This window comes from Mizuhopecten yessoensis, unplaced genomic scaffold (assembly GCF_002113885.1).
Source record: "Mizuhopecten yessoensis strain PY_sf001 unplaced genomic scaffold, ASM211388v2 scaffold7987, whole genome shotgun sequence".
In the NCBI taxonomy this organism is placed as follows: Eukaryota; Metazoa; Mollusca; class Bivalvia; order Pectinida; family Pectinidae; genus Mizuhopecten; species Mizuhopecten yessoensis.
The window spans coordinates 858,460-874,381 of record NW_018407322.1 but is presented as its reverse complement, the minus strand read 5'-3'; the positions used below and the strand labels follow the sequence as shown (position 1 = coordinate 874,381).

At 36.3% G+C, this 15,922-nt stretch overlaps 1 protein-coding gene across 1 annotated transcript in view; it reads right to left on the bottom strand.

Annotated features, from left to right (window-relative positions):
• LOC110454633 (polypeptide N-acetylgalactosaminyltransferase 2-like) overlaps positions 1 to 15,322 on the bottom strand; it is a 41,774-nt gene extending 26,452 nt beyond the window's left edge. The window contains exon 1 of the mRNA XM_021504252.1: positions 15,161 to 15,322. Within this exon, the coding sequence (XP_021359927.1) occupies positions 15,161 to 15,253 (93 nt within the window). The 5' untranslated portion in view covers positions 15,254 to 15,322. The remainder of the gene's footprint in view (positions 1 to 15,160) is intronic.
• Between the last annotated feature and the right edge of the window lie 600 nt (positions 15,323 to 15,922).

Here is a 15,922-nt window from a genome sequence, read left to right as displayed (position 1 = left end):
CGTCATTTTACAATACCAGAAAGCTAATAATATTACATGATAGAAATTGGACAAAATGTACCCAAAGTGTTTTTACCTATTATACATAATCTGTAAAATCTACCCGTCTCCAAAGGGTCAACAGATGACCCTTGGGTAACAAACTTTACAATTTAGATAAAGCATGTATGGACAATTCCATCCATCAAGAGTACTAGTATTGGAGTCAAGTAAATCTGATCTATAGAGAAGAAGACTTTTAAAATTTTAGCCAATATTCCAATGGGCCCTGCCCCTCCGGACCAAGGGGTGAGTCAGGATCTTACTTTCTGATGGCATCAAATGGATATTTCATTATCATTTGAAGCAAATTTGAATTATTTCCTGTAGAGTTAAAAACAAAATAGGCCTAAAACATCATTTCTCTATATAAACTATAGTAAACTATACCCCCCTCCCAAACGATGACCTGATGACTATGGGACAATTTTGATTGAACAGTTCACCTGATTCTGAAGAAGTTTTTTGATAAATACTGGTCAATTTTCCCTTTCAAACCCTATATATCCTAACCCCCTGGGTAGTGGCAGGGACCCCAAATTTACAATTTGATACCCTTTTTCACAAAGAAAGGTATTCATAAAGTCTGAAAAGAAAAGCATACATTGTTGGACTTAAATGAAAACATTATAATAAAAATGAAACGAACAAAATATAATAAAAAGAGGCTCATGGGCCTTAACGATCACCAACTGATGTTATCGATGTTGCCAAATGAAAAAGAAATAATTTGTAACGAAGGTAATGAACTAAATGTAATGCAAAAGTAGTGTGAAAGATCTGGGTATTATATGTACTATGTCCCTTTAGCTCAGTGGTAGAGCGTTGGCCTCCGTGGGTTCGATCCCACCTGGGGCACCTCATCTTTCCACTTCTTTCTTTCCTATTACAGTAGAACGAGCTGTTGGATATTATTATCTTTCCAACAAAACAATATAGATGTTCCATAAGGGGCAGTGTTAGTTTTAAGCACCCCCCACGACAAATTTAATTGCATTTATTAATAGATAAATCAGGAAATCTCAGTATCATATACTTAGTACATGTAACGTTAGTGCAGGAAAATTCGTCACATTAGTAAGGGTTTCGGTCAATTATTCGTCCAAAATGCATGTATCAAAATGCAGACGAGCACCATAACAGAAGAAGATTTGACCGAAATGCCTATAACTAAACACGCCTGAATGACATCACACAGCAACATTTGTGACGTCATCAGGCCTTCCGTGGTTTTGCTCAAAGGTGCAGGCAGTTTCGTCACCTTTAAACATTTTACTAATTTACAAGTAATCTAAGTGTTTAAATGTAAACTTTTGCATGTTTATGTTACACAAATCGTATGGATACGAACAGCTCCAATTGTATGTGTGTGTGTGTAACAAAGATTAACATTGAAATACATGGGTTTTCTTAGTTTCGATAATTATTTTTCTGTAACTTGAATAAACTGATTAATGCTGTTTGAGAAAGATGGCTGGTATAAGCTGAGATGATGTCAATTTACATGATACGCAATAAAGACTAAGTCCTGAACAAAAATAAACTTCCAAATCGCTGCCCAACATCATATTTTTCATCGGGTCTGCATGAGAGGGTCCAGGGCTTTAACGAACTTTCCAGAAAAAAAGTGCTGAAAGACCTACAGACAGACACCGTGATTACTATAAGACACTAATGAAAGAAGGTTTGTAGAATTTCATATTGCCACTTGTTTGTCATAAGTATAAAAAAAAACATCAACACCCTACGTTTATGCAAATTTGAGTCCCTTTTGTCCAAAGATGTTCTAGAACAAATTTGGTTAATATCCTTAAATTTGTACAAAATTAAATTGTTTCCTCTATTTCCCCTGTTCGGCCCCACCCCTCTGTCCATACGGGCCTTGTGAGCTAAAACAGGTTGACAGCATAAACACATGAATTTTATCAAACTATGAGAATGAAATGTTGACAAATCATTTGCAAAAGATACAATTGTTAAATTGTCACTCAATGCTGAACCAGAATTACGTGGAGCAACATGTTGAGATATAGTTAAACTTTAGATACAATCAAATCTTCACACCTGCCTAAGTTTGCAGGAAATTGCAGAATTCATTTTAATAAATCATAATGTTTAAATGTGCTTGACATATCGTACCAGCCTGTATTTGAAAATTTCGTTAACACCAGTCCCAGAAAAAAAGGTGTTGCAATAATAAAATTTTATATATTACAAATTTGTGTCTTGTTGTGACAGGTAAAGTTAATATATTTTAGGGAGGAATTGATAACAATGTATGAATATTATAAAATGAATTTTAACTGTCATTGTACAATACAAGAAAAATAATAATATAACATGTAAGATCTATATCTAATTGTAAATAAAAATCACAGAATTAATTAAAGCCAGGGTCTAAAGATGCTATATTAGAGAGGAATAAATTACAATGTATGAACATTTTCAAATGGACTTTAACCGTCATTTTACAATACCAGAAAGCTAATAATATTACATGATAGAAATTGGACAAAATGTACCCAAAGTGTTTTTACCTATTATACATAATCTGTAAAATCTACCCGTCTCCAAAGGGTCAACAGATGACCCTTGGGTAACAAACTTTACAATTTAGATAAAGCATGTATGGACAATTCCATCCATCAAGAGTACTAGTATTGGAGTCAAGTAAATCTGATCTATAGAGAAGAAGACTTTTAAAATTTTAGCCAATATTCCAATGGGCCCTGCCCCTCCGGACCAAGGGGTGAGTCAGGATCTTACTTTCTGATGGCATCAAATGGATATTTCATTATCATTTGAAGCAAATTTGAATTATTTCCTGTAGAGTTAAAAACAAAATAGGCCTAAAACATCATTTCTCTATATAAACTATAGTAAACTATACCCCCCTCCCAAACGATGACCTGATGACTATGGGACAATTTTGATTGAACAGTTCACCTGATTCTGAAGAAGTTTTTTGATAAATACTGGTCAATTTTCCCTTTCAAACCCTATATATCCTAACCCCCTGGGTAGTGGCAGGGACCCCAAATTTACAATTTGATACCCTTTTTCACAAAGAAAGGTGTTCATAAAGTCTGAAAAGAAAAGCATACATTGTTGGACTTAAATGAAAACATTATAATAAAAATGAAACGAACAAAATATAATAAAAAGAGGCTCATGGGCCTTAACGGTCACCAACTGATGTTATCGATGTTGCCAAATGAAAAAGAAATAATTTGTAACGAAGGTAATGAACTAAATGTAATGCAAAAGTAGTGTGAAAGATCTGGGTATTATATGTACTATGTCCCTTTAGCTCAGTGGTAGAGCGTTGGCCTCCGTGGGTTCGATCCCACCTGGGGCACCTCATCTTTCCACTTCTTTCTTTCCTATTACAGTAGAACGAGCTGTTGGATATTTGATTAAGGTTACTGGCTAAAAAGAAAACAGCTGTCCTATCAAATATCTAATATATTGATTAAACAATGAAGAGCTTTTGTGTATTGTAATTTGCCATTTGGAAGCTTTGCATCTTTTTATACTGAATATAAAAATTTACATACAACTAAAAGGTAAAAAAAATAAGTTGTGAGTTGACTACATCATCTAAATTTAACACCAGTTGATATGAGAAAGATATTTGTTTTGAGCTTTTTATGATAAAAAGGTCCCATATTTTGTTAATTATGTTAAAATTAACATGATAAACAACAAACATACAAAGTGTTGTTTAGGAGAACCGACTTTTACTTTTGGATAATTTGTCACATGCATTTACATCTCCGATCGTCTTGCACGCCAACGGGAAACATCTGACAAATCAAAACATTTTTTTTTGGCTTAAAAAACTTTTTAACAAATGTACTTACTTTTTCATGTAACGTGTTAAAAATCAGTCTTTGGTAACTGCCGGTCTCTAACGTCAGTGAAGGCAAATTCGTCACATTAGTACGGGTTTCAGTTAATAATTTGCCCAAATATGCATGCATCAAAATGCCAACTGCACCAGTACAGAAGTAGATTTGACTGAAATGTCTATCAATAAACAATGTTGAAAGCACGCCTGAATGACGTCACGCAGCAATAATGTGACGTCATCACGCTGTCCGTGATTTTGCTCAAACATGCAGGCAGCTTAAAGCATTTCACTAATTTTCAAGTAATGTAAATGTTTATATGTATTTATTTTTGTATTTTGATGTTACACAAGTCGTACTGGTACATGTTCGAGCAGCTCAAATCATGCACGTGTATCAATGATTAAAATTGAAATAAATGGCTTTCCTTAGTTGTGATACTTTCAGTTATTTTCGGTAAAGGAAGTGATGAATGCTGTTTAGGTTAGATAGATGGGGTCGGTTGAGATGAGGTTAATGTACGTGCATCTCAATTGAGACTCAGTCCTTAACAAATCAAAACTTCCAAATCGGTGCCCAAAATTATTATGATTAACTTGTATCAGGATCGGAGCTTTCAATGGCCGTCTTTCCCCCCCCCCCCCCCCGACTTTTAAATAAATTTGTCACATGTTTATCTCCGATCGTCTTTCACGTTAACAGAGGCTGTCCCATGTGTTGTAAATGAAGTTACTTTTTTATGTAAACATTGTAAAATTGAAAATTGAAAATGAGCCATCAAATATTTCTGAGCGTAAACAAGCATTGGTTCGTCAGTACATTGTATGTACCACAGTGCACTATTAGAAAAAACGATTTACTTGCATTTACAGCACATTCGACCATAAAACTGCCATTAGTGTTAAGATATGATATTTTCAATTTGTTTGTATAGTAGCACCAACACAGGTCACAGAGTACGATTTACTATGTTCTTGTAGCATGATAAATACAATGTTTCTAAAGAAATATGGACCTTAGAGTATTTATAAAAGTGTGTTAGAATAAGGATAGTGCATTGTTTTCCGAGTCTATACTGTCGGTCGCGAGTTCAAACTTGATTTTATGTATGTTAGACACTCAAAAATTCTGTTGCAAGCTCCTCTATACGCATCACCCCTTTGCGAATGAAGCCCTCCCCCCAGCTTACAACTTTATATATATCGTTTTTTTTATGTGTATTATAAATGATTTTAAGGGTTTAAACGGTTTTAAGGGGTGTCAAAGTTTTGTTTAATAAAAGAACAATGATATTTAATCATATTGGAATCTGTTCAATGGAACTGCCTCGAAAAAAAAGTTATATTAAAAAGAGAGAGAGAGAGAGAGAGAGAGAGAAGAGAGAGAGAGAGAGAGAGAGAGAGAGAGAGAGAGAGAGAGAGAGAGTGTGTGTGTGTGAACTAGAGATATGCATCACAATTAATTCAATAATAAGCCATATTACATTATAAAACTGAGCCAGATGTACATGTATCCCAAAAGAGGCTTCGCGCTTATAACGGTTACCTTCCGTCCGTTGATTTTTTTTATATTTTCAAAAATTAAAGGATCTGCCTTTGCCTAAAAAATATAGAAAATACATGATTTTGTATCTTTACTTGTATTTCTCTAGATTCTTGACCCTCTTCATGAAATCGCGGATCCACGCCTGTTGTGCCCTCTCTAACTGTAAATCCTGTTACCAGAAGAAAATGCTTTCCTCTTCACATTTATGTTAACCGAAAGCATGTGTAACGCTTGCGCAAACTATGCAAATGCCGTTGTTAGGGAGAATTTTTATCGTAAGTCAAATCGTAAGTGCGCTCGTAAATAAGAATCTAAGTCTTACGAATATTTTTTAACTTACGACTACTTTCGTGAAACTGATTTAAGAGTTCTCTTACGATAATCGTAACTCAAAATCTTACGACGAATCGTACAATTTTTTGTGAAAATGCTTGCAGGCAGTGGGGAACCTTGCTGCTCTTCAACCGATGTTCTCAAGCTTAAAAAATGTTAGGATAAAGTGATTTTACCAACACATGACTTAAACAATTCCTGACTTTAACGACATTTTATTATACATGACTTTACCAACTCCTAAATTAACTTACAGCTGATGAAGTGATTTTACCATCACATGACTTTAACAATTCCTGACTTTAACAACATTTTATAATACATGACTTTACCAACTCCTAAATTAACTTACAGCTGATGAAGTGATTTTACCAACACATGACTTTAACAACTCCCGACTTTAACGACATTTTATAATACATGACTTCACCAACTCCTAAATTAAATGACAGCTGATGAAGTGATTTTACCAACACATGACTTTAACAACTCCCGACTTTAATGACACCTGACATTAACAAAATTCAGCCTACCACTAACAAACTGAATCTGACTTTTTACAACACCTTATTTAACTGACATCTGATTTTAATCAACACCTATCTTTACCGACAATTGATTCTGATTGATTACTGCCTTTACTGCACCTGACTTGAATGACACCGGACTGATACTTGGCTTAGCCTACACTAGGTCCATGTCCTGGTGTAATAGATGGAAAGTCCTCTGTGAGTGTCACTTTAGTCTTTTACAATTGTAGACCTGCACAGATGGACTGAAGTGAAGAAGTGTGTATGTGCTGGATATATCATCTGGAGTCCTATACATCAAATATTTGATACGATTTATAATTAGTGAAGGTTATTACTTTACAATGCCTTCTATAGTAGCTAGGTCTGTTATTTATTTGACATTTATAGGTTTCGTAAACATCCATTTATGTAACATGAACATATTTCCAAGGCCAATTTTGTATATTTCAGGGGTTTAATTTATACATGTTAGTTTCTTAAATGTTGGTATAAATAACATTAAAACAGTTCAATCTGAGTGGGGTATTCTTTCTGCTCAGACATGAATTTACCGAATCCTGATCATGATTTCATCACCACCTGGCTTCAGGCCATCGGTCTGTACACATTAAACATAACTTATCTTTATACCTTGTATATATGGACACACTGTCATTCAAGACCGAATAATCCTGTCCTTCATGCTGTCAGTACAGTGAGGCTTCAAAGTAATATATGTTTAATCATAATGACAACAATCAACCTGTTGTATCTAATTAGATAAGCAATACACCTATATTTTTTCATCAGACTGTCAGGTCACCTAAGCCAATGTAGGTCACCATCAACTTTATTTCATTCTCATTAAATACATGTTCCATTTAGCCTGGTAGCTGACTTTAAAGTGTAGATATGATCGGTCAGCTTACTAGATTAACATTGTATGTATGTATTTATGTAACACAGGCATCCTCCAATAAGTTTTGTAACTAGCTGCATGTCTTACCAATTTTTACTGATAAATGTTAATTTACTTGCTTTCCTTTCACGTAGAAATCACGAAAAATATTCCTGACTATGTATAATAATGTCTACCCTGACTATGTATAATAATGTCTACCCAATTTCTGCATACAATACTCTTACTGGAATTGGATTGATGAGTAATAAATCTTATGTAAAACCAAAGCTTGTGAAACAATGTAGGATCGTTAAAATTAAGTTTGAAATGGAGTATTAATGTAATAGATGTATAGTATTAATTCACTAAGATGCTGTAGTGAATCGGAATATGTAATAAAGTATACTTTGAACGATCTTTTCACTTTTTAGAATGATTGACAGACCTATAGCCAGATGTCCTACATGATTACACATAAATCTAAGGTTCCTTATCAGTAGAAATATATATCTTGTATAAATTTAACAATTCTCCTCAATGATGAAAACATATATACAACAAAACCTAGTGTGATCTTAAACTCAGCAGTTAAGTAGACTTTTCTATGGGCTTATCAACAGAACACATCTACCTACACAAAAGCTAAATGTGTCCCCAAACAATTTGATCATACTCTGTGGACGTCCACGTGGCCAGTTTTGACCAGGTTTTCATACGCAGGTTACACAAATATGCTTACCAGGATAGAGATAAGGGTATACAATAAGGTGTTCACTGGCAAGTCTCTCCCTTCCAACTGATAAAACGTTTAAAAGTTCAGATTAATAGTACACGCATACTAGTGTCAACACTAATTGGAAACTTCAATTTGGCAATTTCAGGTGAATGTTATTTTGTGGTAATTTGGCAGATTACCCCAGTGCAGGATAGTTTGGATCGTGGGTGGAAATGGGAGATGCTTTAATTTGTAAATGCCATCCCAGTATGTGCTATTTTTTTTATTTCAATAAAATCTTTTTGGGGTTTTGTTCAGAATTTACTTTTTCAAAATTCCATTATATTCTAGATTATTAACAATCATGATCACACCAGCCACTGACCTCGGAAGTAATCAATCATGATCACACCAGCCACTGAACACCTCAGAATTAATCAATCATGATCACACCAGCCAGTGATCACCTCAGAAGTAATCAATCATGATCACACCAGCCACTGAACACCTCAGAATTAATCAATCATGATCACACCAGCCACTGAACACCTCAGAATTAATCAATCATGATCACACCAGCCACTGATCTCCTCAGGAGTAATCAATCATGATCACACCAGTCACTGATCACCTCAAAAGTAATCAATCATGATCACCCCAGCCACTGACCTCAGGAGTAATCAATCATTATCCCACCAGCCACTGACCTCAGAAGTAATCAATATCACACCAGCCACTGACCTCAGGAGTAATCAATCATTATCCCACCAGCCACTGACCTCAGAAGTAATCAATATCACACCAGCCACTGACCTCAGGAGTAATCAATCATTACCACACCAGCCACTGACCTCAGAAGTAATCAATATCACACCAGCCACTGACCTCAGGAGTAATCAATCATTATCACACCAGCCACTGATCACCTCAAAAGTAATCAATCATTATCACACCAGCCACTGATCACCTCAAAAGTAATCAATCATTATCACACCAGCCACTGATCACCTCAAAAGTAATCAATCATGATCACCCCAGCCACTGACCTTAGAAGTAATCAATCATGATCACCCCAGCCACTGATCACCTCAGAAGTAATCAACAATAATCACCCCAGCCACTGACCTCAGAAGTAATCAATCGTGATCACACCAGCCACTGACCTCAGAAGTACCAGGTAATCAATCATGATCACACCAGCCACTGATCACCTTAGGAGTAATCAATCATGATCACACCAGCCACTGAACACCTCAGAATTAATCAATCATGATCACACCAGCCAGTGATCACCTCAGAAGTAATCAATCATGATCATACCAGCCACTGATCACCTCAGAAGTAATCAACAATAATCACCCCAGCCACTGACCTCAGAAGTAATCAATCACGATCACACCAGCCACTGACCTCAGAAGTACCAGGTAATCAATCATGATCACCCCAGCCACTGACCTTAGAAGTAATCAATCATGATCACACCAGCCACTGATCACCTCAAAAGTAATCAATCATTATCACACCAGCCACTGACCTCAGAAGTAATCAATATCACACCAGCCACTGACCTCAGGAGTAATCAATCATTACCACACCAGCCACTGACCTCAGAAGTAATCAATATCACACCAGCCACTGACCTCAGGAGTAATCAATCATTATCCCACCAGCCACTGACCTCAGAAGTAATCAATCGTGATCACACCAGCCACTGACCTCAGAAGTACCAGGTAATCAATCATGATCACCCCAGCCACTGACCTTAGAAGTAATCAATCATGATCACACCAGCCACTGACATCAGAAGTAATCAATCATGATCACACCAGCCACTGAACACCTCAGAATTAATCAATCATGATCACACCAGCCAGTGATCACCTCAGAAGTAATCAATCATGATCACACCAGCCACTGACCACCACAGAAGTAATCAATCATGATCACACCAGCCACTGAACACCTCAGAATTAATCAATCATGATCACACCAGCCAGTGATCACCTCAGAAGTAATCAATCATGATCACACCAGCCACTGACCTCAGGAGTAATCAATCATTATCACACCAGCCACTGACCTCAGAAGTAATCAATCATGATCACACCAGCCACTGATCACCTTAGGAGTAATCAATCATGATCACACCAGCCAGTGATCACCTCAGAAGTAATCAATCATGATCACACCAGCCACTGACCTTAGAAGTAATCAATCATGATCACCCCAGCCACTGATCACCTCTGGAGTAATCAATCATGATCACACCAGCCACTGACCCCAGAAATAATCAATCATGATCACACCAGCCACTGATCACCTTAGGAGTAATCAATCATGATCACACCAGCCAGTGATCACCTCAGAAGTAATCAATCATGATCACACCAGCCACTGATCACCTCTGGAGTAATCAATCATGATCGCACCAGCCACTGACCTCAGAAGTAATCAATCATGACCCCACCAGCCACTGACCTCAGAAGTAATCAATCATGACCCCACCAGCCACTGACCTCAGAAGTAATCAATCATGATCACACCAGCCACTGATCACCTCAAAAGTAATCAATCATGATCACACCAGCCACTGACCCCAGAAATAATCAATCATGATCACACCAGCCACTGACCTTAGAAGTAATCAATCATGATCACCCCAGCCACTGATCCCCTCAGGAGTAATCAATCATGATCACCCCAGCCACTGACCTCAGAAATAATCAATCATGACCACACCAGCCACTGACCTCAGAAGTAATCAATCATGACCCCACCAGCCACTGACCTCAGAAGTAATCAATCATGACCCCACCAGCCACTGACCTCAGAAGTAATCAATCATGATCCCCCCAGCCACTGACCTCAGAAATAATCAATCATGATCCCCCCAGCCACTGACCTCAGAAATAATCAATCATGACCACACCAGCCACTGACCTCAGAAGTAATCAATCACGATCACACCAGCCACTGACCTCAGAAGTAATCAATATCACACCAGCCACTGACCTCAGGAGTAATCAATCATTATCACCCCAGCCACTGACCTCAGAAGTAATCAATCATGACCCCACCAGCCACTGACCTTAGAAGTAATCAATCATGATCACACCAGCCACTGATCACCTCTGGAGTAATCAATCATGATCCCCCCAGCCACTGACCTCAGAAATAATCAATCATGATCACCCCAGCCACTGACCTCAGGAGTAATCAATCATTATCACCCCAGCCACTGACCTCAGAAGTAATCAATCATGATCCCACCAGCCACTGACCTCAGAAATAATCAATCATGACCACCCCAGCCACTGATCACCTCTGGAGTAATCAATCATGATCACACCAGCCACTGACCTTAGAAGTAATCAATCATGATCACACCAGCCACTGACCTCAGAAATAATCTATCATGATCACACCAGCCACTGATCTCCTCAGTAGTAATTAATAATGATCACACCATCCACTGACCTCAGAAGTAATCAATCATTATCACACCAGCCACTGATCACCTCAAAAGTAATCAATCATTATCCCCCCAGCCACTGATCACCTCTGGAGTAATCAATCATGATCCCCCCAGCCACTGACCTCAGAAATAATAAATCATGACCCCCCCAGCCACTGATCACTTCAGAAGTAATCAATCATGATCACCCCAGCCACTGCCCTCAGAAATAATCAATCATGATCCCACCAGCCACTGACCTCAGAAGTAATCAATCAAATAATAGCATGCTTACCAGAATATACTTTGAAATATTTATCTGTCATGAATTTTTGGTTCAAAATTGAACGAATTGTCTATAGAATTTAGATATCAATACTTCAGAAATTATAATATCACACATCAAATATTATTTTAAATTAAACAGGCACATGCAGCAACACTACAGGTGACGTGCATTTCATTAACACTAAACCTGAAGAAGTGACAGGAATACCTTAATGTCAAGTACTGGTGCTGTCAACAGGGCTAGCTAAGTATATGGTATACCAGCAATTAAACTGACTTTAATTAATAAATGGGTCAAGAAGTCCATCTTGTCTGACACTTAAAAACGAGACATTTTTTGTGATGGTGTATCTGACATTCATTACCTACAACTCAACATACATGTCTCCATCACATTTAGGCTCAAGAAAAGTCCTATAACAGTTTGATGGTGTACGGATGTGTCTGAAAGGGATCACCACAGCAACATAATTGTTTGTACCATTTCACATGGCAATTACATTTAAGGTCTTCACCCTAAGATCTTCAAACCTTAAACCACCACAAACTTATTTTCCATTACCACAATATAGGAATTTAGCGAGAAAACTTCAGAAATTAACTGGGGGTTTTGTAATGATAGTGCACATTATAATAAATATATGTATGTCTGAAATAAACAGAAACATATACAGCCATCAATTCCAATTCTTCATTGTGTTATTGATAATTTGATATTGTAGCATGTATATGTTAGACTACTACACTGTAGGTATTACAAAAAGCATGATGCATGATTGCACAGATCATTGACAACAAACTGAATGCAGTGATTAGGAAAGCCAGTGGCCATTTTCCACATTCAACTTTAAAAAAATCCTAAAAGGCTGAATGTGTGCTGCAGCCTCCCAACTCCTCTGGAGCTTCATATGCAGAAGCATCTAACATTAACTTGAAAAAAACCTACTTTAAATTAAATATGAAAATGATGCCATGTGTGTTGTGCTGTATAAACCATATTTGGTATTAATGAAGATTCACATAGCATCTTTACAATGAACTACATTATATATTGCAGAACAGCATAATTCAGAGATGTCATTTTTTTATCACCATATCACTAATTAAAAAGGAAGAAAAAAAATGGTAAATATAATAAATTATGTTTCTGAATTAAAATAATGCACTTAAATGCAGAAATTCATCAATTTCAAAATGAGAATAATTGTTTATATAATGTAATCTATTACACAGCAGTAATTTATCATCTGAAGATGCTAATGCCATGTAACTAATTATTATTCAGACTTTTATTTAATAATGAAACAGCAACTTCTCATCTGTGGAGAATATCCAAAAGAAAATTGTTTTAAATTCTGAACATGTTCTGTATGTTTTGACATCTCAAAACAATAAATTTCGATCAGCTATAAAAATGTCTGATTTATAAAACATCTGCTGATTGCTTTATAATGCAACTTTACTGATATTCCAAAGTTTGAAAAATATCTTGTGTCAAGAGATGATGATTGATAAATAGGTTTCATTGTTTTTCCGAGGTTTTAGCATTGTATACCAACCAAATTCAAAAGTGCCCAGTCCAATATAGTGGAACTATACAGTCAAGAGTGATATACAGTATACTTGGTCTTTAGCTTAGATAAACGATGTAATTAATTCTTCCCCGAGTGACAGACATGCATGCTTCCATTTTTGCGTGTATATCATTATGGTAAATTTTGCCTTAACAAACTCATATTTAAATGCACTTCATGCATTGCTGGCTTTGGAACAAATCAGGACAGTTTCAACTTTCAAGGCAATTTTGATATAAGGGGTACTTAAGGTATGAACACATCCTTGAAATTGAAGGTCAATGAAGACATTTCAGTTGAATGAAATACTAAAATGTCCTATAACATGTGGTAATATAAATAATTCCAAAATTAAGTGGAGGACATAAATCAAAATGTTTTCTTTGTTCAAATGTACAGAACAACACTTTTAAATATGTGTATATGAAAATAAATGACATGCAGCAAGTGAACTTTGTCACACAATTATGCTATGTAAATAGATATATTTTTCTTTCCACCAATATTTTGCATAGTTGAAATTCAGTTTCTATTTGAATGTCAAGCATATGCCCATATAATTTAATACTTTCACTGTTTTTCCAAGATGTTATAATTAAAACATAGTGGGCATTTATACATGTACCAAGCCAAACACTGGTTTATATTATGACACATTTAAATTTAATACAATTTATTTTTCTTATGAATGAAGAATCGCTTCAACCTGTCTTAGCTAGGTCAGTTTTCCTTTTTATGAAAAGGAGACGTGGTAGTTTTTAAAACTTGATATGCATTTTAGATTTTTTATGACTATATCCCTCGTAATATATGGTTCATATTATTGCTTTTAGTAGGCAGCATTACGATACTTTCACCATTCACTATAATTCTGTTTTAATGATTTTAGTAAATCTAAATTATGTATTTTATATGTATTTGATGTGTTAGTAATTGACAATCATCGAGGTCCCGATGATGGGGGAGGGGCCACTTGTCGGTAGGGATTGGCCCAACCACTCTCGCTCTTCTCCCACCATCGGATCCTAAGCATACATTCATTTTTTATGTTATGTACAGTATAATATATGGTTCTTTTTATTGAGAATCATTAATGGATTCTATGTTTTAATATATATAAATTTTATGTAGTGTCTCGTAAGTCAGTATGGCTGGGCATATTTTGCATATGTGTATTTTTATTATGTAAGTGATGTGTTATGTAAAATATGAGTGACACTTAAATAAAATATTTTATTATTATTATTATCATGTAATTGCATATTGTCCTAGGCTTATTAATGAATGGGACAAGGACATCTAAAACAAAAATATCCAATGCCTATACCAAGCAAACATTAAATCATCTGGACACCTGTATTAACCAAACATTCAGCTTAATCCAATTAAATTGAACTTGCATAATATAAGATTGCAAGTGTAGGAACAAATTTGACTAATACTTTTTACAACATTGATAAGGCAAAGTTTTGTTTAATCTGATCAATCACATCCAACAACTGACTTGCTTTAGAATTTTGGAAACTCTATAAAATCTCAAAACAATGCAGTATAAAGCCATTGGGTTGACAACAAAATAAAAGACAAATTAAAGTAATATAAAAAAGAGTCAATTGATAACAAAAATTCTGTCATTTTACAAACAATCTAAGTGATATTACTCTTCCAAATGACATAAGATTGACAGCTAAATAAAGTATATCCAGTGAATGGTGTCCCTCGGAGCAGTCTAACCACGGAGTTAGATTATCTAAGTCCGTGGTCTAACTAGACAGACGTGTCTGGCCAGTGCTACGGTATCTCTACCGCCAGGGAACTCCCTGTGGGACCGTTCACACCTGTCACCGGTGCTTCAATGGGTCAGCTATATATGTGTTTTATTATATAGAATTAGAAGAAAACGTACGGAACTATACAGAGTGTCAGGCAACATTCGTTATAGACTTACCGGGCTGTTGTAGGATTTGAAGGCGTAAAGAACAATCCCTACTATCCATATCGTCCCGAGGAACAGCACAAACCGATACTTTCGTCGCAACATCGAGGTGGTGGCCTGTTTTACTTCATAATGCCAGGGCTTCCGCTACTCAAACTATATTGACCAATCAAAATTGTCTATATTCATAAGCGCGTAGTATGTCAACATTAGCTGCCACGTGCTTCCGGTTATAGCTGTCAAAGTTTGTCACGCATGCTTTATCATCGGCTGTTTAACAGGAAACTACGATGGCCGATATGGGCCGGCAGAAACGTATCATGACTTTATATAAATCTGTCCGGCAGTTTTCTCAGAAAAAATTATGTCCATATGTCCATATTACTCTTCCAAATGACATAAGATTGACAGCTAAATAAAGTATATCTAGTGAATGGTGTCCCTCGGAGCTACGGTATCTACACCGCCAGGGAACTCCCTGTGGGACAGTTCACACCTGTCACCGGTGCTTCAATGGGTCAGCTATATGTGTTTTATTATATAGAATTAGAAGAAAAACGTATGGAGCTATGCAGAGTGTGAGGCATCATGACTTGATATTAATCTGTCCGGCAGTTTTCTCAGAAAAAAATATGTCCGGCAGAAATGTATCATGACTTCACATAAATCTGCCCGACAGATTTCTTAGAAAAAAATGTGTACTGAAAAGTAGCCCTAGGAAGTGCTCCCTCTGGAAATGGGTATAAGAATAAACATAACAACTACAGTTTACAG